The 23,312-nt window shown below is 30.2% G+C and overlaps 1 protein-coding gene across 2 annotated transcripts in view; it reads right to left on the bottom strand.

Annotated features, from left to right (window-relative positions):
- Positions 1 to 23,312, bottom strand: part of LOC127714851 (putative protocadherin beta-18) — a 39,652-nt gene that overhangs the window by 6,031 nt on the left and 10,309 nt on the right. The window contains exons 1-2 of one of the 2 annotated variants that reach the window (XM_052220882.1): positions 10,802 to 10,951; positions 7,112 to 9,884 (exon numbers count right to left, since the gene is read on the bottom strand). In XM_052220882.1, coding sequence (XP_052076842.1) covers positions 7,112 to 9,724 — 2,613 coding nt within the window. In that variant the 5' untranslated portion in view covers positions 9,725 to 9,884; positions 10,802 to 10,951. Of the gene's footprint in view, positions 1 to 7,111; positions 9,885 to 10,801; positions 10,952 to 23,312 lie in introns of those variants that run through there. The other variant, XM_052220883.1, reaches the window with a different exon arrangement.

Raw genomic sequence — 23,312 nt, 5'->3', positions numbered from 1 at the left:
ATACAGACATCTTCATTTGAAAATTTAAATCACTAGACACAAACTTTTTTGATAATAGCCACAATTTAAAAATTTAAAGATTCTGTATTTCATCCAATTGAAATTAACAATACCAAATAATAGAGCGAGTAGGTTCATTAGCAAGGCCTTTACTAAAATGAAAAGAAAGAATTTAGTTACAATTTCAGATTTTAATCTAAGTGACACTGATCCCCCAGTATTAAGTTCCGTCGGCCCCAGATCACAGTGGCATGTTCATTTGGATCTGTTCGTTAAACAGCTATCCCTGCGGAGCTACACCCTATACCATAATGCTTTGTAATGAGACAAATATCCTTTAATAAAGTCTCACACAAACAAGCAATTATTCATGGCTTAATCCAGTATTATTCATACGATAGGCAAAACTGTGAAACTCAGTACAATTCAAATTACTTGTCCATTTCACAAAAGGGGATTAGGATAAAAATACAATAAGGACTTATGCATCGCTTTGAACAATGAGTGCAAAGAAATAAACTTGCTTATCAAATGTTTATTTGAACTTTTCATGAGTTTAATTTGTAAAATTAAATTCTTTTTCGCTGACAAAACTGATATATACCCCCATATTTGAATATAAAACGATAATATTGAGATAATATTGAGTACGATAATTGACCATCTGAAAAAGTTGTTATGGATTTTGAATTTATATTGTCAATGCAATGTACATTGGCCTTAAGCTTCTATTATTACTTAAGAAATCACAATTTAGGTTATGAAAAGAAAGAATTAAATAGGACAAAGATTCATGGATAAAAATAAAAGGAGATGTGGGATATACATAATTCAGACAGAAACCTAACAGTACAAATAACCAAACCATATATAAGATATTTGGACCTCTATCATGTCTAATAAAATGTTCTAGTCCTTGATCAAAGTCTACAGACCAAGTATGACCAAAGTGTACAGACCCAAGTATGATCAAAGTGTACAGACCCAAGTATGACCAAAGTGTACAGACCCAAGTATGATCAAAGTGTACAGACCCAAGTATGATCAAAGTGTACAGACCCAAGTATAATGACCAAAGTGTACAGACCCAAGTATGATCAAAGTGCACAGACCCAAGTATGATCAAAGTGTACAGACCCAAGTATGGCCAAAGTGTACAAACCCAAGTATGATCAAAGTGTACAGACCCAAGTATGACCAAAGTGTACAGACCCAAGAATGATCAAAGTGTACAGACCCAAGTATGACCAAAGTGTACAGACCCAAGTATGATCAAAGTGTACAGACCCAAGTATGATCAAAGTGTACAGACCAAGTATGACCAAAGTGTACAGACCCAAGTATGATCAAAGTGTACAGACCCAAGTATGATCAAAGTGTACAGACCCAAGTATAATGACCAAAGTGTACAGACCCAAGTATGATCAAAGTGTACAGACCCAAGTATGATCAAAGTGTACAGACCCAAGTATGGCCAAAGTGTACAAACCCAAGTATGATCAAAGTGTACAGACCCAAGTATGATCAAAGTGTACAGACCCAAGTACAATGTAGAATTGATTTAACAGAGTAGACTGAAATACTACTTTGGAGTTAACATTTAAGTTTCTGATGTTAACAATTAAACAAACTGATTTGAATTTATATTTTTTATCAAGTTTAATATTGAAAACATAATAATGTTTGAGGCATGGGAAAATATAAAATTAAGTGCATAATTTTTAACCTGAACAATAACAATTTACTGATAAAAGTGTAAATTAATAATAATTTTGAAATTTGATTTTGAAATGACATAATAAATAAATCAAAAGTTGTAACAGTTTCAAAAGCTCTGACATTAACACATTTATTTTCATATAGCTAGTATGAAAGATTTCAATTACCCTGCCATTCAAAAAGTTATCAAAAAATCTGCATATATTTCATTTTTTCATTATATTTCTATATTTAAAAATTCTTACAATTTGACATCTATAACAAAAGATAACAATGCTTCAAATTTTCAGCTAAATATTACAAACAAAAACTTATTGTGCAGCAAATTCTTATATGAAGTTTGGCTATTGTCACAATTTATTTTGTAAATGAACAAGTGACTCCATATCATAACCCTGTTTACGAGGACACTTTTTATCAGAGATGAAATCATGAAAGTTATCTTGAAATCAAATATTTTCACATAATTACTGTATTGAAACTTATACTTTTTAATTTCTGTCTCAAAATGTTTAAAAAGGTCTTCTCCTTCTAATCAGGTTAAAAGAATTTATACAGCAAAGGTAAAGATCTGTACAGAAAAAAATAATTTGTTGAGATTCAGAAGTTTACTGGCCTCTTTTTCTAATTATTTAAAGTTAAAACTTTTAATTTCTATAACCAAAAGTATAAATTATTTTCCTCAAATTTCAACTTTTACCTTATTTTTAGCGTTAAATTTATAAAGAACTAAAAGATGATTGGTTAAATGATAGGATAACAGTTTTAGAAAACTTTTCTTTTATGGACGTAAAATCAAATATATTGTATTCTTTTGTCCTTATATCCTTTGAGCATATTTATACAGTTTTAAACCTTTTTCAGTTATTATCTAGATTATCTTTATATGATATTTACGAGCAATTTCACTTTGACCCAGACTAAGACTCCAACCATAAAAATCAGCAAAACACTTCTGATGCCTCACGGTCATACACATTCTAGATGATATTTCTAAAAGCCATCTTAGATACAATTTAACTTTATCTTTTGTTTTTTTTCTGTGCATTAATTATCATAATTCATATCTAATGTAATTTTGACAGGTAGTAAAACATGCCACATGTATTTAGAGTACATTTTCCTAACCTTCTATTTATTTGCCCAATTATCAATTTAAAAGTATCATGAATTTGACAAAACACTTTTAGCTTCCAGTACAAAACATAAATTACTTGTTTTCAGGATTATCATCTTATGACAGTTATGAATATAAAACAAGGTAACTGTTTGTATAATGGTTCTCATTTTTTTCTTTCTGTCATCAAAAGTAAGAAATGATATCCTGTTTTTTTTATCATAATGACCACTTCACTTAAGCTACATTCCATCAAGAAAAAGGTTCCAAGTAGCAACACTTATTTTCTTATACTCCAAGTATGATGAAATGACACAATCATTATTAAGTTAGGTGCATGGTACAAAACTAAACTTAAATATCAGTAATGACAAAAGTCTTACTATCTATAGTGAACTATACTGTAAATTTAGAAATTATTGCAACCATTTCATTATTACAAACCACTTGACAACCACCAAAAATGCCAGAGAAATGAATGTGAATTTTACATGAACTGTTTACCTTCTACAAACAGCTATCCTTCACCCTTGTTTTTTGTGTTGCTAAATCTTGAGTTTTCTATGTTGTCTGTCTGTCTGTCTGTCTTTTTCTTTTTGGTCTGACATAGTTTTTTCCTTTAACTTATGGATTTTGATTGCCACTATATATACATTCATGTCTAACATAAAATAAGCAATACTTAATTCTTAAATGTGACCCCTGTTATGTTTTTAACAGGACATAAAAACACAGTTGTTTCTGAAACTGAAATTGGAGTCTTTGAGTCGGGAGTTGTCACAGATGTGACCGTTAATTAACTCTATCAATGTAAATAATCAAGTTATATATATCAATTAGTCAGAAATTGATTTCTATTCATCTATGCAATATACAAACTGCTGTTTGTGTGTCTCAGAACCTTGAAACGCTGAAGATGTTTGCACTGCGATAAATTAGTTTGACTTCGTGATTGAAAAAGTAAACATACTAAGTATGTTTTACAAAGAGAATTTGTTGAAGGATTTAAAGAAGTGATTTTGCAAAATAAATCTTTAATAGGGTGTCAAACGGTATGACATTTTCCATTGCTCTGCGGGAATGTTTACTAAAAGAAATGATCAATGCCTCCTACCAGTCACTTGCACAGCAACACCAAGTATCTTATATTTATAAGGAAGTAAACATTCATATTGATCTTTTGAAGTCACCTAATTCAAAATCTGACTTTTTATGAAGCATATTATTATTTGTACACAAAAAATTCTCTAGACTCAGTCCTGTATTAAAAATTAAACATATAATTTTGAAGACCTTATTATAAAATTTAGGAAGTTTTTGTAGCCAAAAAAACTAGCGAACAAATATACTCTGTTCATTTTAAGTTTGACATTTTCAAATGTAAACAATAATTCAAAATGCTTCTCCTCCCATAATTAGCAAATTTAAAAAGTAAAGAGTATGTTAACACAACAGTTGTGAATGCAAAATACATTATATTTTCAAACCTTATCTAAATGGTATCCCAAACTTTTGTTGTTATGAACATTTTTGTGTGTGAACACTTCTCTCTAACCTTTTACATATATATATATATATAAAATAGACTTTTTCACTTTTTTTGGTCTTTTGGTAATTGTTGTTTGTGCTGTATTTAGACCCCTCTACCAAGAAATTTGTTTTACATGCACACGTATAAAAATTGTGATTTTTATCCAACGCAATCATAGGTTTGAACGTTGTTTTCAATTTAGACTTTTATATATTTTTTCATTTGGGCTTGTATTATATTTTCCTTCAGGTTTATATGATCCGTTCATCCTATTTCGACTCTTTAAAATTCAAGAGTCTTTCCTAAATTGAGGTAAATTATATGGCCTTCCAATTACCGTTTCGATCCCTAACATCACTGAAGAGACATTAATTGTCGAAATCCAGATATGGTGTACAAATTTTTGCACCTCATGTTTGTGGTATACCATCTTTTCCACAAGTTTATTGTTTTCTGTTTGGTATTAAATTAATATTCAGATCCATTTTGTTAGATCTGGTGATCAATTTATTTGGCAATCGCCAATGGCAGTCAGCAGGGTTTAAGAACATCAGTTGTTCGACCTGTTAGTCAAATGCGTTTTGTTAAAATATAATATATATATATATATATATAACCATATTTCAAGGAACCCTATTTCAATTATTCAAATAAAGAAACAATTCAGGAAACCTTTAATTGGCTAAGAAAAAAACTGAAACCAAAACTGAAGTTATTTAAAACATCAAGATTCCCAAACCACTGACAAAGCAGAACAAAAATATTTGACTGAATAAATATTTGATGCTTGTAATACTCCTGAATCGGTGGTGTTTATGTTACAAAACCTCTCACATGTACGACAAGCTTCAAACCATTTTAAATTTGAAAAACACATCATGGAAACTAAAATGACTATATTCTGACATAAGCAATTATAAAAAATTTAAAACAAAACTCAAAACTAATTTAAATGTATGTGCAAACCACATTTGTTTCAAAGAATAGGAAATGAATGGGCCAGCTTTGTTCATGCTTCAGAAATTTAGATGCTGGCATTCAGATAGTTCAGGTTGTCAACCGACTTTGACAATATCATATCATGTCATTCCCACAACTATTTACTGAGTCGCCACATTGTAACAAATTGTTTGACTTAAAAAAAACAATGCAATATTTAATTTGTCATATATCAATCAATCAATTATTAAATGTTTACATATAAGTGCAGTATTACAATATCTGCACCACAGAAGGGTTATTAATCTGAATTTTCAACAACCCACATGTACTTTGGTGAACAGGACTAAACCAATGTTATTTTAGATTTTTTTAATACTTGTACCCATTAGCATTCATTTTATTTACAGCAAAATTGATTCAAGATTATATTTATGGAAATAATAAATTTATCTTATGATGGAAAGTATATGTCCAAATATGATGGCTGTATAGATACTGAACCTTAAAAGGAAGACTGACCATAAAAAATTAAATCAACATAGTAATTATCAGGGGTGGACAAAGTGAAACTAAAATTAATTTGGCCAGCTTAGAGTTGACCTATATTTCTGTTGAAAATGTGGCTGAATAGACCAGTAAAATCCTATAAGAATCAGCTGACCAATGTATTAAACATGTATATATAGTGAAGTCTTATGTCTTAAACACAGTTAATGCAAATATGGAACAGGAAATTCATTTTTTTGTTATTGATCATTTTAAATTACCAGCATTTTTCCAAGTTATTAGTAAATTACAGACATTCAAAGTTGAAACCATATTCTATGTTGGTAAACTGAACTTACAAGTTAAATTTAGTCACGAGACTTAAGTTGGTATGAGAGGAATCTAATTTTCCATACATATTATTAATGCTAATGTTATTTTTTGTTTGTATTTTTATCAGAAGCACACCTTAACATTTTTAACATTTTTTGTGATGGAAAATCCTTTTGTACCAAGAATTTGTCACAATTTTCTGTAACAGCTTGATATTCGTGTTCTTATACAAAGTAAATAAATTCTGGTCACTAATTCTTTGTAGTTAATTCATTTGACATACACATGCTATTTCTAATCCCTCTTAAGACATTTCTCTACTAATGAGGGATGCATACCAGAAAAGCTTACCCAGAAAATTAACCTGTTTCAAACACACAAGACACAAAAAATCAATGACAATGTTTAGAGAGACAACAATATGTCTCTTTGTGTATATAACTTAAGAGACTTAATTCCAGCACTAATTGGTGTTTTGCCTGGAGGGAAAAAATAAGCAAAAGAAAAATCTCTTTCTATCATCAAGTATGTTATTTTCTTGGTGTATGATATCAGGAGTTGTGTAAAGTGATTTGATATTGCTAACCTTGATACCTATTTAATATTCAGAACTTGTACTCCTTAATAAAAATATTTTTTATCCCTTGAGATAGAGAATAAAGCAGTCACCAAATCTGAGAAGAATTATATATCCTTGAACTGTAAATTAAACAAACACAGATTCAACTTTCCTTCTTCATTTTGTAAAAGGTTCTTTTTTTTAGCTTAAATAAGAGTTTTTACTTTAGGAAGATATCTTCTGTATATGAATTTGTGAAAAAACAATCTTTTAAAACAATAAGCCATGCCTTTTTTTCTAAATGTATGGACATAGATTTTTTCAACAACAGAGACAAAAGGGTCAAATTAGATAGACTGAATTAATCTCTTTATCATTTTGTATTTTCAAAGAGTTGTCTCCCATTTTTTAAAAGAAATTTTACCTGATATGTATTCTGACTGGCTACACTGTTGGCATCATGGGAAGGGTTATACTCTGTATGCTGACTGGATGATCTGTCACCTGGCAGACTATAGAGGGAGCCTTTGTCGGAAGAAGAAAACAAGTTCTTATTTTGATCGGGTACAACAGTCTCCTGGTACATTCGTTTTTGTTTATCCAATCTACGAATCACAAATATAGTAATGATAATTGTGGCTGCCAATACTATGGTTACGACAACAACAGTTATAGCAATGGCTATACTATAGTCCTGCTGCTCTTGTGCCATTGGTGAGGCTGAGGTAATATTCCGTAGTGACACAACAATGTATAATTTTCTTGTTGATGTTAAAGATGTTGGTAGTCCTTTGTCAGATACAGCAATCTCCAAGAAATATTTAAGATTCATGTTTAGAATGGTCATTCTCTGAACCACAACAACTTCACCTGTTGTACTGATAATATTGAAAATATCAGAGTCATTCCGTGATTTGATTGAAAAAAGCAAGTCGCTATTAGGTCCCAAATCTGGGTCAAATGCTTTGATTTTGGTTACAACAGAATTAACAGGTGACTGATATGAAACCAAAACTGTATCATTGGTAGCATTCGGATACATGATGATTGGGTGATAGTCGTTCTGATCGTCTACATCAACAATCACATTGACTGTACTTGTTCTTGGTGGATTACCATGATCAGATGCCACCACTGTGAAAGCATACCTATCCTGATCTTCCCTGTTTAAAAGTTTGGTTGTTTTTATAGTTCCATATGGCATCACTTGAAATGGTACTCCTTCAGAAGATTTGGCTAAAGAATAAGTTATAATTCCGTTCACATCATTGTCAGGGTCACTTGCATGCAATGAAGTTACGTTGAAATCTTTCAGATTTTCAAGGACACGAGCATGATAGACATCTTTGTCAAATTTGGGATCATTGTCATTCACATCATCTATGTTAACGATAACAGTGCATGTTGAACTCAGGGGTTGTTTCCCTTTATCGATGGCTAACACTCGAAATTTATATTGGTCAATTTTTTCTCGATCAAATGTGTTGTTGGCTCGAATAAGTCCTGTTGCACTGTCTATGGTGAAATCTTGACCTGAATCGGCATGTAGTCTGTATGCAACCTCAGCATTTACCCCAATATCTTGATCTGAAGCTGATACATGAAGTATAACATCATTGAAATTGTTATTTTCAGCAATGTTTGCAGTATAGGTTGTTTTCATGAAAACTGGTGGTTGATCATTTTCGTCAATAACTTGAACTACAAAGTTCTTGGAGCTGTTTAATGGTGGACTTCCAACATCACTACAGAATACAGAAACCAAATGTTCTGGTTTTGCTTCACGGTCAAGCGGTTGATGAACTATGACCTTGTACTCTTTCACTTCCATGCGCTGCAGTTGGAAGAAATTGTTTTGGATTTGACATGTGACTATTCCGTTTCGACCAGTATCACCATCGTCAACTTTTACATGGGCTACAACAGCTCCCATGTTTGCAAATTCTGACACCTCAGCCATGTCAGAGTCTGATAACAAATTAATGTTAATTGAAGGTGGGTTATTCCCAGAGTCCAAAATATTTACATGAACAAAAACTTGAGACACCGATGGCTGATCGCCATTATCAACAGCTTCTACAATCATTTTGTATGACTCGCTCGGTTCATATTGTAACTTTCGAATAATTTTGATGTCTCCAGTCTTAGAATTTATTGAGAAAGTTGAAAGAATATCTTGGTTTTGACTTGCACTAAATCTGTAACTAACTTCTCCATTTTTACCAGAATCAGAATCGGTTGCTGAAACAGTTACGATGGTTGAATTAATGACTACGTCTTCTGCCAAAGTTACATTGTACAAAGATTTACTGAATTTAGGAGATTCATCATTGACATCGTCCACAAGAAGATTTACATCCAAAGTGCCTATTTTTGCTGGGTTGCCACCATCTTTTGCCAAAATCTGAATTTTATAGCTGTCTTTTATTTCTCTGTCCAATGTTCTAATTAGTTTCAGCCATACAGTTGTAGTTTGTCCATCAAGGTTTTTGGTAAACTCAACATTAAATGGGGAACCGAGAGGTGAGATCTGGTAATCTATCACAGAAAAGTTAGTACTATCTTTGTCTATTGCACTGCTAATGGTAAACTTTGATCCAATAAGAGAAGCCTCAGAAACAGACAGATTTACACTTGATGATGGAAAATATGGTGTGTTATCGTTAATATCATTCAAATGAACAAAAATGTCAAAAGTTTCAAAAAATATTCCATATGTAGACTTGGCAGAAACTTGTAACGATAATACACATGAAGGGGAATATTCACAGATTGTTTCTCTGTCTAAATTAACCTTTGTTCGGATTTCACTTGTTGTTTCATTTATCTTGAATTTTGATGAATGTGGATGTCCCTGAGTTAGAAAACTATATTGTATAGTTTTAAAATCGTCAGAATTATTAACCAATTTTTCCAAGTTTGTGTCTGTTGCAACGTTCCCAAGAAATTTGTTTGAACCACTTTCTTCGTCTATGTAGTATACTAGTGACTGCAATGTTGGTAAAAACATGAAACCGATCATTAATATTTTCTCCATCTTCCTTGAAACTGTGTTGAGACTTGTTAAGTCTCTCAAGTGGTTCCAGACTTCTATTTTCTCATGATCTTTTTAATAGTCGATTATCAAATTTCCAATTTCTTCCAATCAAAACTTGTTATTACTTTAATTCAAATATTATTGCTGCCTTGCTTTCACTCTGAAAAATAGATGTAAAAATATTGACACATGGTATTAAAACACATTTAACCACTAACAGGAAACCCAGTAGTGTTTGACTGAGTAAAGTGTGTTGTAGTCTTATTTGTTTATCCATATGTAATTAATCCAATTCGAAGTAAAGAAAATATTATTCTTACATTACTGATACTTTTCACACTTAGACAGATTGTCAAACAAAGTCTGCCAACACATATTCAACACTTCATTTACAAAGTTTGTATAATTACACAACTTGGAACAATTCAATTTCAACTGTATTCTAATAGTTTTTTGCCTTCCTTAAGAATTTCAAGTTCTAGTAATTTTTCTACAGGTTTGAGCAATTGATACTTTTACACTATTATATATGACTAAAAATATATATTTTATTTTCATAATTTGAAAGTTATCTGTTGTGGGTGTCAAATTTTATGACAAATACATATATACCATCTTTATATACAGTAAAACAATATACTTCGTTTAAAGGACAAAACAATGCATTATATATATTTTATTTTATTTTTAAGATGAGTAATATTTTACCTAAAACCTTTATTTTTTGTAATTGTGACAGTCCTTTTTAATATCAGCATCTCTGACTTATGCATATAAATAAACTGAAACACATTTTCTATATATTAATCAAATGTACCCAGATCACCTATTATCTACAACATCTTCAAACTAATTTTTCAAAACATTATGTTCCACGCCATGTTATTCAATCTATTTTCTGTTCAACTAGGAGCAAATTAAACTATTATGTCTTTTTAGTTATCTTTAACTTATCATTAAATGTAACTTAAATTGTTCAACATGTGTGTCACGCAAGGTAGAAAAAAAACAATATAGGCTTAAAATATCATATAAATAACATTATATACTTCATTAATGAACTTAATATTCACTTACCAATTTAATTAACATGTATATATTCCTTTAAAATTGACTTTTGGTTTCAAAATATGCACAAAACACAATTTTATCATGAAAATATAAACGAAAAAATATGTCCTTGCTATCAGAATTAATTCACAACCTTTTCTGCTACTATTAACCACAAAGTCAGTACACATTGGTTCAAAACAAGTTAGCTCCTCCTACATAAAATTAACAACCAATCAGAAAAAAGAATTAAAAAAGAAGTGTGAAACAACTGTCAATCAAGATTAAGACTTTTCCCTAAGGTAAAATTCATCCAGGTAGATTTATAGCCTAGGTGCTAATGAAATCTACACCAAGGTAATGAATTAAAGAAATAAATTTGCTACCAAGGAATTTCACAGCTAGCATACAGAAGCTGTTAAAAGTTAACTAGACACATTAGCTTTTGAAAGGGTCTTCTTACTCAATTTAAGTATATGTCCTCAAAACAACCTGTGTCCAGATGTTGAAAGTTACAACATTATTACTCTATTACAAAATTTAACTCTGAAAGTCAATTATTGTGGGTTTCTGAAGTAAATAACTACACAATTCAACCAATTATCTTGTGCACGAAGTGAAAAATTAACGGATGTGACACCAAGTGCTTTTGCATTTAAAACCATAATCCTGAAATTACAAGTACTTTTATTTTTCCAACATTTTTACCTGAAAATAAAAGACCATATACATTTGTATATAAATTTCTATTTCTTTCTCTCAAAAAAGATATATAGAAAATAATCATCAACCAGTACTATTAAGTCCAAAATTTTCTAGATGGATTTATTCTCCTTTATATCAAGATTAAGATAAAATTGTGAAAAAATCCCCTAACTTTAATTTATCTTGAAGGAAGATAATAATAAAAGACAAGAAAACCATGAAAGTAAAACCATGCGAACAAATTTCCCCTTTGATTTCTTGAAATTTTAGCTCCACAAAAATAAACCACTGTAAGGTTTGTTATCATAAAAAAAACATATTTGTTGACTTCACTATCGCATGTTTATAATATAACTTAATATGATATCATTTCAATGTATGTATCTTTGAATCAAAATACTTAAACAAACAGGCCCACTCTAAAAAATAGGTTTGTTTTTCACATCTGTCCCTCTTTTTTCCCAAAGGATCAGTAGATAGACTATTTCTTTTTCTCTGTCATCTTACAACTATAACAACTGATTTTCTACTATTAAAACAATATGAAAATGAAATCCATAGAAATCATACATCTTGCTGCATTTCGATTCTTTCCATTTTGCTGCCTCACTATCTTAAATTTTTTTTTAACATGAATGACCACAAAAATGTTTTCAGTCAGAGAGATTATCGATAACAGTCTGTCGGTTGGGTGTGGGAAGCAACTTCTTTAAATTTTGGAATACAAGTATCATTTATTCTAACAAATTTTCACAATTTCTGGTGATTTCTAAAAAACAATTATTTAACTTGTTGCTCCCTTTCTGTTTACAGGAACTAATCCTCATTTTTCAGATCTTTTGAAGCATATAGAATTCAAGATTTTTAGTCTTTAGGACGCTGGTGAATTAACATTTTGCAAAACTGTATGGTTTATAGTAGGCAATAACAAATATATAGTAATTCATGGAATACTGAATTTTCACTCATTCAATTTTTTTAAATGGGAATGAACCTCTCCCTCTTTATGTCATTTGCTAATAAAACCTTGCAAAAGGATAAATAATCCCTTTTTGGATTCTATGTCTGGAATGATTTTCTGATGTCCTAAAAATTTTCTGTCCACAGTGGGCAGCCAAATCAGAAAATCAACACTGATATAGATAGAATCCAAGAGGTATTGAAGGATATTGTTTACATGTTGTACCATGCATATTTTGCGTTTCATTAAAACTTTATTTGAAGAAAAGGTATTTTTGAGATTGGAATGACGGAATCAAATCACACAAAGTCCTTAATATACTCTCCTATACATGTAAAAAGTACGAAGACAACAGATCATATTGTAAATAAAGAAAGATGTAAGAGAATAAATTGGTAGGTTGAACACATCAATAAACAATTTTATACAAAAAACCTGTTTTTAACAACAGCATAATTAATATCCATGAAGATATTAGCAAAATCTGACGATAAAATAGCAATAAAATATAACCACCATCTATTACTATGGTCCATGGACCATGAAATTAGACTATCCTCTATAATTAGGTTAGCTTAATACTAAAAAAGGAAATAATAATTCAGAAAATTACAGACTTTTTACAGTTTAAATAACATTAAAACACATAAATTTGTTAAATGAACTTTAAGTACCGCCACAATTACTTAAATTGATTTTTAAACCTTTTTTTTTGCATCATTGTTCACATATTAAATGCTTGGTTCAGTCTATGGGGGTACTATCAAATATTTACTGCTTATAAAATTTTCTTTTAATCAAAGGTATCAGATTGAAATTTAATTGAGACATAAGTTTGCATTTATACTGTTAAGTGTTTCATTATATCCAATTTTCCGCTTTAATTTGTTCACAACTATTCGTCTTATGCCTTTAAATCTGTGTAAAATTTTTCCTTGCTCCTTTATCATGGTAATGTGATCCAACATGCATCTTTAAGTTCACATCTTGTCTCTTTATAATGGACGAGCCGAATTTACCTGCACTGTGTAGCACCTGCGTTAGTCATTCAAGGTCAGCAAATCGCGACCCCCTCACAAAACTCCTATTGATACATCTTTAATAGTTCAATCTGACTTGATAAACCGTGAAATAGAACACAAAATGCAAATCTAAAGAAAATCACTTTAATCAGATTGAAGATAAGTATTTCTCTTTGTAAAATTTTACTCAACGTGACGGAATAACCTGTTAACAAACAATCCTATCTGACGGCAGTGTTACAAAGAACCATACTATTGTTGAAGATGTGTGTGGCTACATATAAAACTATACAAACTTTATTTAACTGTTTTCTGAGTTTAATACGTTTTAACAAGTGTTTTTCATGTGAAGGTGTCATTTTGTTTTTATTTTGCTGTCACCTGAGGTAAAGGTTATGAGCAATGTGTCCCTAAAGTCACACCTGAACATGTTAATAGGTCCAGTCACAAACAAAAATATATAACAAGCTGTTAAACTGATATATCTAACTTTTTTTTAACATTTCCATTCAATGCATTCCTCTAAATCGTAAGGAACAGGGATTTCTCCAAAAGTAGACTGAACCTTTGACGAATTTATCAATTATTCACAAAAAACTGTATAGCAAGGAAATGGAATTGTCTGCTGTTGGGATTTATTAGATATGTCCTGCAACGAAAATATCTTTAATTTAGATTAACTGAAACGATTACAATACTGAAACTGATTCTAGAATGAAACTAATGTTGAAATGAATTTCTCCAATTAAAATTTGGTAGAAAAGAATAAAAATCTTACATGGTCATGTATAAATAATACGTTGAAAGTACATTGGATTAATTCAGTATTAAAATAGAAAAAATTTCAAAAATTTAAACCGTGGATTGAAGTGTTAAGCTTAGTGGCCTAACTAATTCAATTATGCATAACTATTCTGCAATCCCATTTACATCATTCTGTATTCAGGATTTTTCTGCTGCATAATTATATAACTTATAAGGCACAAAACAGAACAATTCTCTGCCCAAGTCACAGTGGTGTAGTAACTCAAAATATCATTTTCTAAAATATTTCATAATACACATGTAGTCCAAAGAACACTGAGTTCAAATCCATGAATATCGTTTCAGATGTAATCCGAAACTTCAGTATCATTTTAGACCACATTTTTGTCCAAAATAATAATTTATTAAAATAAATTTATTAAAATAAATTATAAGCAAATCATTTTTAACTTTAATAAGTTTGTGTATAACACGGAAAACAACATTATTTATGACAAGATATTGAATATTTTTCATAAAATTTTAAGGATTGAACAAGATTTGGAGGTGCAAAACATCTATTCTAGTGACAGCTAAAGAATACGTCTTTTTACACAGTATCATGTGACTCTCGTGGTCCATTATGACTGTCTACACGGAATACAGGTTGACTGACGACCAGGGATCATAAGTTTCTATAGGTTTATTGTAATGAATTTTAATTATGAGCATCATATTAGATTACTTTTGTGATATAAACATGGTATCTCTTTTGAATATCATGTATCATTTAATCACTAGAGCTAAATTTGGAAAATGTGTTTTAGACGCCAGAAATTATGACAAAGATTAATAGATACATGTTTTAAATTGTATTATTTCATAATTTAAAAATTAAATTTGATCAATGTTTAATATGGATTTTATAATATGAAAACTATAAAAGATACATAAAATTATAACTAGTCAATGTGATGAAAAATTGCAAAATAAAGCTGACTGTTTATCAACTTTGATAATGTCTTTCATTTTCAAGGAATAAAGCTAGGATCAAACTTTAAGAAATAAAATTTACAACACTCTATGACACAGACAGACCCAAGAATTTATCAGAGATAATACTAGTATAAATCCCCTCATATCAAACAAAATCAAAGCTTGCCATTTTAGTAATATTTAATCTACGTCCATAATATTCAATGATCCAGATATCAATTTCTTAGCTACAGGGAATCTTTCCGTTGTCAAGCACACCTTTGTCTCCTTGATTTGGGTCTGTTTGATTAGACAGATAACAACATCTCCTCTTTATTGAATTTTACAATATACTCTTGAGGTGGGCTGTGGAAACATTGGCTGTATATCATTAAATGGAAAAGAATCAAGTTAAATCAACTAGGCAGGTGTGAAAACTATCTAATTTACTTCGGATAGCAATGTAATCATTTCGATATAAAACACCTTCGTCAAAAGAATTACGATTCTGATAGTGGTCAATTTGACAGCTTCTTTTGAATGGTTTAAAGTTTAAAGAGCTACTAGATGAGCGCATCAAATAAAACTGGATTGTCAGGGAATAAGTAGAATAAAACGAAACTGTGAGAATCCATTGTAAATATTAGTCCAAATTTAATAAAGAACTTTATTAAGATAAGAAATTCGTAATTTAAAGATTAAAAATTCAATATGAATATAAATTAATGCCAAATTTTGTTTACTTTGATCCAGATATGAAACATCGAGATGTCACTTTTAGAATTGTTAAGTTCATCCAATTTTTTCCAGAGCACCTGAGATCCCCATCGGTTATGGTGGGTTTGTGTTGCTAAGTCTATAGTTTATCTTTTCATTGTTTTTTTGCCATAGTATGGTTTTTTTTCTTGGATTTTTTATTTTTGATTTTTCCCTTGGTATCTTCTTCCTCTTTTTTTTATCATTTTATCCTTCTTCCTTCTTAAAAATATTATATTTTGCCTAAATTTAAAAGTACTAGAACTCATTGAATATTCTATAACATTTATTCCAAATCATGGCATATAACTTCAAATTTTAGTAAATGATTATTTCTATTTCTGGTTGCAGTTTCTTTCCTAATTTTATTAAATTCAGAACATGATTATCTGACTGTTTCATGTGTCTTACCACTTACAAATCTTTTTTTTTGACATCTTTCTCTTTTTAAAACTTTTTTTGACATCTTTCTCTTTTTAAATCTTTTATGACATGTTTCTTTTTTTCGAATTTGCAAATATAAAACACACAGAAGACAAATAAATCTTAACAAAACATATTATTCCACTATTTAAATATACTTTGCCAAATAAAGGTCTGAAATCAGATCATCCAATTAAAAGAAAATCTTTGTTTCTTGTCAACAGACCTTCCTTTCCCTGTCCTCTCAAAACAAACATAAAACTTTGTCAAACATGAATTTATCCTGTTAGATAAATATTTGTATGTTGGGGGAGACATGAAAATTGAGCTTAAATAATCCAGGTATTTGTTTTAGTTAAGGAGACCCAATCATTCAGGTCGATTTCTCACTATCTCTGTAGATTATTAAGAAAGACTTAATATAAGTATAAGAATGGCATGTGTTTGATTCATAAGAATGACATCTTTGCATATACTTTTATTTAGCTTATTAAAGATCATACCAATCTAAACTGTGACTCTTGTCCTTGAACTCTAAAAGGTTATTATTCTGTAAGATTGTTGTCCTTTAGTGTAACTGAGACAGTTCTGAGTGGCCTTTTGGTATCAAAGTAATGAAAAGAGAAATTGAGCTTTAAATCAACATTGCAGGAAACATTCATTTCGTGTATCTTGAAGATGATTTTCTTGCTTATGGAAATAAAAAGGAGGAAATCATGACTGTACTCAAGTCTTCACAATAAACTTTTAAATCTAAAGGCTCGAGCTTAATTTTTGGAAAATTTGAGTTTGATTCTGTTGGTTTGTAGAGATGATTTTTTCGGGCCTGAAAGCAATTTTACAAGCCTGGGCTGCTGGGCCTGTGGTTAAGCGTGAAGAAAAGTGTACTGGAAGACAATCACTGTGTATCATAAAGAAATAATAATAAATAAATCCAAACTGAATACTTTAATTCGGAGATGATCTGTTTTTTGTGTATCCAATTACATACAAAATTCATGTGATAAAGTCAGAAATCTATGCAGAGTTGTCTGTATGAAAACATCAACTTATGGGTGTTGTCACTTAACAGTAGGTTTTCATCAGGGGAGGGGTTCAAAATAGAGAGGTGTAGTCTTACTTTTTTAAGAGGAAATCTATTTAAATAATTCCACTTGCTTGATTATGCCTTTGAGTAAAACTAGGTGGATGCCTAGAAAATTGAACTTTAAACTACTTATTCAACCTCAAAACTGAAACAACAACTATCTTGGAACTTGCCTATAGTTGAAATCTGATAAAAATTGGAAAAGAATCCTCCCCGATTTCAGGTTTTATCTAGTTCAGATCTATTTTCAATGTTCATTAAACATCCACCTTATATATATATCATAATTATTGCAAGGAAGTGTGGGGAGAATAATTTGTAATTCTAATGAAAGAACTTAAACAACCCTGAACTTTTTTTTAAAACACATGTTTTTATAATCATGTTATATGCATATAATTATTGAATCCTATATAAAAAATAAAGACAATTCTGCAAATCACATTTTTCATAGTTGACAAAGAAAGATCAATTATGGAATAGGTTAACAAAGTAAAGAACATTACAATCATGAATATGTAAATTAATAAAATGATGAATTGACATTTTGTCAATATTGTTTTTGATTAATATTCCATTCAAGCTTTAAGATGTATCATATGATATTAAATGTGACATCATATTCATAATTTTTTATTACTTTTCATCAATTATTTAATGGATGGTCCTGTTTGTTTTATAAATAAAAGTTCATTTAAGTTATTCAGTACATATTGAATACAGCTGTTTTATTTGTTTCCATGAAAATTGAGTTTCTTCTTAAAATGACATATATTTGTTCATTTCGTTTACAACTATGTATTCAACACTTTCATAAAGGAATACATTTTCTCTCTTTTAGGTAACTTATAAACAGTTAAATTTTTAAAGTCATTGAATATGATAACATTTTATACTTTACTATATACTATATCAAATTCAAACTGAAGTATTTAATGTAAAGTCAGTACCATTTTTTTTTATATTTATACATATTTTTGAACAGAATTTTTTTCTTGATATATTCATTTATCCTGGCTAGCAGCAAATCATTTTTCACAAAATTTCCAAGCATAAGTACTTAATTAACTGAAGAAAGTGTGAAAATAACATTAGGAATTCGTGTAATAAATTTTAATTAATACAGGAATTTGCCTTTAGCATATTAATAATTGCTAACTATTAACAATACATCAAAAGACTTACCTGATCAATAACAACAAAATAAAATGTAATTATTAGTAAACAATATCATATTCAATGATTCATTTTTCTGTAATTGGTAGTCAATTAACACATAAATGTAAAACTACAAATTCCAAGATTTGCATCTTAAAAAGGATCAAAGGGGAAGTAATGACAGATTGTCTCCCCTTTATCTGATCAAATCAACACCTTGATGTAACAATTTCAGTGATATCTCAAACAAATATCTTTATTGGTAACATAAACTGTAGAAAAGTGGACATCGTAAAAAATAAAATGTCTCAGGCAGAAGAGAATAAAAAATAAACCTTCTGGTAAAAAAGAAAATTTTAGACCTAATTTCAATTTAAAAATGTTGACACAGAGAAATGTCTTGCCTTAATTGGAGTAACATGAAAAACATAAGTATGACAATCTCCATATCATTACATGTAAATAGAATTTGATATAAAAGTAAGAAGATGTGGTATGATTGCCAATGAGACAACTCTCTACCAGAGCCCAAATGACATAGAATTTAACAAATATAGGTCACTGTATGGCCTTCAAAAATGAGCAAAACCCATACCTAATAGTAAGCTATAAAAGGCCCTGAAATGACACATGTAAAACAATTCAAACAAGAACTAACGGCCTGATTTATGTACAAAACAATTAATGAAAAACAAATATAAAATACAGAAACAAACGATGTGTCTTTTTAGATAGCTTGAAAGCTTACTTGATTATAATATTTATACTGAAAACTGCAATAATTCAAATTCAGTAGAGCATGACTGAAACATGAATATAGATTCTAATTTCATCAAATTCCAAATATCTTTGGTCTATTGCAAGTACTTCAGAAACATGCCCAATGAAAAAAACAAAACAAAAAAACAATGCATACAATGTAAAAATTCTAAATAAAGTCAGACTATGATGTTGGTCCTCATATTAACCAAAACACTAAATTGAATTATATGATAAATACCCCTCCTCAAACACACCAACTGCAGTATGACTATAGGGGATATATGGCCTCTTTACTGCTTGCAATTGAGATGCATGGATTTGATGCAACTGCATACCAAATTTTAATGAGATATCAAAAACACTTATTGTTATGTTTCAGAATATGAATATTGATGGTGTCCTATAAGAAGTAGTTGCTCTCTTACTCTGGGCTGAATTCAGGGTCCAATTAGGAAGAACAGTAGAACCTATTCAAAATAAAATATTTATTCATAGCTGTAACTGTTAAGATATGTAACATTTCTGCCATTCGAAGGAAGGCATAAAGACTGGGGATCACTGTACAACCCTTGTTGAATATTTATTTTGAAAAGTAACAAAATTGTAAGAAATTAAAAGAGAAGGCATATTTTGACAATTTCCCAGATTAATAGGGAATTAGTACACTTTTAAATGTAATTAAAGGTGTGTTGATTTTTTCAGCACAAGCCATTTGCATATGGTTTTGAAATAAAATGTCTGTCACTTTATTTGAACATGAGGCCTAAAAGAGCTTTGATACTCGACATTGTAGAATTTAACAAGTTGAGGGAAGGGAAGGGACCATGAGTTAGCATATTTATCTACTTTTCTATTCAGTTAAACTTGAATAAATCAGCCCCTAACTGTAATCGATTTCCCTATGTGTTAATGTAGCCATCATAGAGTAGCAGAATTATTCAGGTCACTTTTGTATCAAATGTTTTACGTGTGAAAACTTTCCAAAATCAATTTCTATCAGAACATGAACAAAGGAGCACAGTTTGTTAATTCAACAGCAAAGGTGGTAATAATTACTACATAACAATAAGATACATGTGTATTAATTTCATGTAGCTTGCAGCTACCAGAGATCAAAGGTAAAACCAAAGGGAGTTAATAACAAATTGTCTCCCTTTATCTAGTCAAATCAACACATTTATATAACAATCTGTAACCATTATACATGCTATCATACAAAAAATCTTTATTGGTAAAATAAACTATAGTAAAATACATTGTAAGGAGGAAAAGATGTTGTAAATTAAAATATTTCATTTTAGTACTTGTTATCAAATCCCAGGGGCAAAATGACCAAATGGAAAATAAGTGTAATACAAGCATTTTCTGTGTTTTTAATTCTGGATAAAACAGATCTTAAAATAAGTTATCATAAGAATCAACTAAACTAAGGCTTTTCTTTCCAAATCCATTCAATGAAATCTTTTTAATTCAATCAATTAGTTTGAACTCAATCAGTATGCTGAATTTTAGAAATATTCAAATAGTACTACTGCCATTTGCTGGAGAGAATAACAGAATTGTTTTTTTTTAAATCTTTTTCATTCTAATCAAAAATATATTTCTGTCTCTGTTGACATTGCTCTAATAACCATGTTAATTTCAACAAGAACAATTTAACTTAGTGATGTATTTGTAAATTTTTATATATTTTTGTTGCCTTTACTTTACAAAAAACTTTAATCAGTAAAATTAGCCCAACATATAGACCTGTTACTTTGTGTAATATGTATCAGCATTTTATTCAACTTTGATATTAGTAAAATGAGATTGAGTGATTGTTGTCCAGTGGCATTTATTTCATGCATATTCAGGATGAGGGTAAAAGGAGATGTGAGTTGTAGAGCAATGAAATATAAAACTAACCCAACAAAATAAACCCAAAAAGATATATTGATGCTAACATACATTCCTCAACATTGAACAAGTGTCAACACTAATTCACCTAAGTGAAGACAAGCTATAAATCCAGTACATAGTACCAATAGTCAACTTCCTTATTGGACAACAAACTTAAAACAACCACTGACATGGTTGGGACAGGAACATTATCAAAGTGCAGTGTTAAGGATAGTTTTGCTCTGACTAAACCCTCCCCCTTTCTGAAAAACAATGTGAGCTGCATGTGTCATCCTGTACCCAATACATTCAGAAAAGTTACTTTTATATGTTTACTTGTTTAATCATAGCTATTTTTGTAGGTATATGTTAATGCATGAAATATTTGCTACTGAAAGATATGCAAATAACAGTCAATCAATCAAAACAGGAAAGCTACAAATGTCAATTTGTTTCCCAGAGGAGTTGGTGTTAGTGGGAAGTTGATGTGGTCAGTAGTACTATCTAATATTTTTGGTAATTCCTGTCATTATATTTTTACATTAGAAAGCTTATTTCAGAGGATTTGAAGAGTCATCAGAAATTGGAAGAAAAGAGAAAAGGAACATTCTATACTTGTAAATAATGTCTAACCTAACTCTGCCTTGCTCATCTGGCTGAAAAAATGTACAAATACATTTGACCTTTGTAACTTCAAAGCAAGATTTATCTTCATACTGAGAACAAAATATGACATTCAATTACTGTGGATTCATTATTATAAGAGGGATACACCATTTTTTTTGTGTATAGAAAAACCATTAATTAAAAATTCAAAGAAGTACAATTTTTTTAGATCTGCTTTTATGACTTTGGCAAAACCATGAAATCAAATTTGAAGAAATTAAATTTTTCCTCAATCCAGGAAAAAAATGAATCAATTGTATACAGCTACTGTCAAATATTCATTCAAATTCCTGATCATTTATCTTTTTTCACAATAGAACAAAATTACGAATAAATAGTTTGTATAAGACTAAGACTACTAGCTCTACAGATAATTACTCGATCATAGGACTGAGAACAATACTCAGACAACTTAACACTTATACACACAGCCTACACGGAAGCAGACTCATACATAAATGTGTGAAAAACGAAAAATCAAGTCTGACTCATGTTTCATTTTCTGAAACAAATAAGTTTGGACACTGTGTGATTTGACATTGACAAAGATGAACAAAAGCAGGCTAACATTCTCACTATGACGTCATTTAATTGTACCCAATCATAAAACACCCCCATTTAAACCTAGATTAGTTATATTTTCTCCCTTTTAGACAAATCTTTTTGTTTGTGACAGAAAAATAGACACCTATGTATCCCCTACAGGTAACTGACATGAACGAAACAATCAGGTGGAAAATATCCATTCCTAATTAGGCTGATCAATTTTGGAACATGCTGTGACAATGAATAGAGCACACCCCAGTAACCTGATATTCAATGTGATTCAACTTTGTCAGAAGTTCTCAAACAATAACACTTTCCAAGCTTTGATGTTTACAAAATTCTTGTAAACAGTCTATAATTGTGACTGAGCAAAATTATGATGGCCATTTATAATTCATTTCGGACATATGGAATCCTCTTTCATCGGATTAGATAATTGAATAGAATTATGGATAAAAATAGAATTTTATCCACTTCCAACAGGTATTATGCCTCTGAAGATGATGACATGCATTTTTTTTAAAATGTTTATGATGATGAAACACCTTTCTCTAATTTAAGAGGGATTTGTTGTAAGGTACCCAATTATAATATCACTGTACTGAACAGGTGTAATTTACAAAATGGACACATGTAATTATATTTTTTTCTCTGTCTCAGCTGTTTAGTGTAAAATATTTCCCTGGAGGTTTTAAGTCTGTTAAGCCCATTGCCCCTCTATACCATATGTCATAAAAGTAAAACAATAAAAACCTGCACCGCCCAGTGACCAAAAGGATGACCACTAACTTGAACATGGTAGCAGACAACAAATAATGTGGTAAAAATGTGGAACTACTTAAACCACTTGGCCAC

The sequence above is a fragment of the Mytilus californianus genome, unplaced genomic scaffold, assembly GCF_021869535.1.
Source record: "Mytilus californianus isolate M0D057914Y unplaced genomic scaffold, xbMytCali1.0.p SCAF_9, whole genome shotgun sequence".
NCBI classification, from domain to species: domain Eukaryota; kingdom Metazoa; phylum Mollusca; class Bivalvia; order Mytilida; family Mytilidae; genus Mytilus; species Mytilus californianus.
Note: the sequence above shows the minus strand (reverse complement) of the source record. Positions and strands in the feature narration are given on the sequence as shown.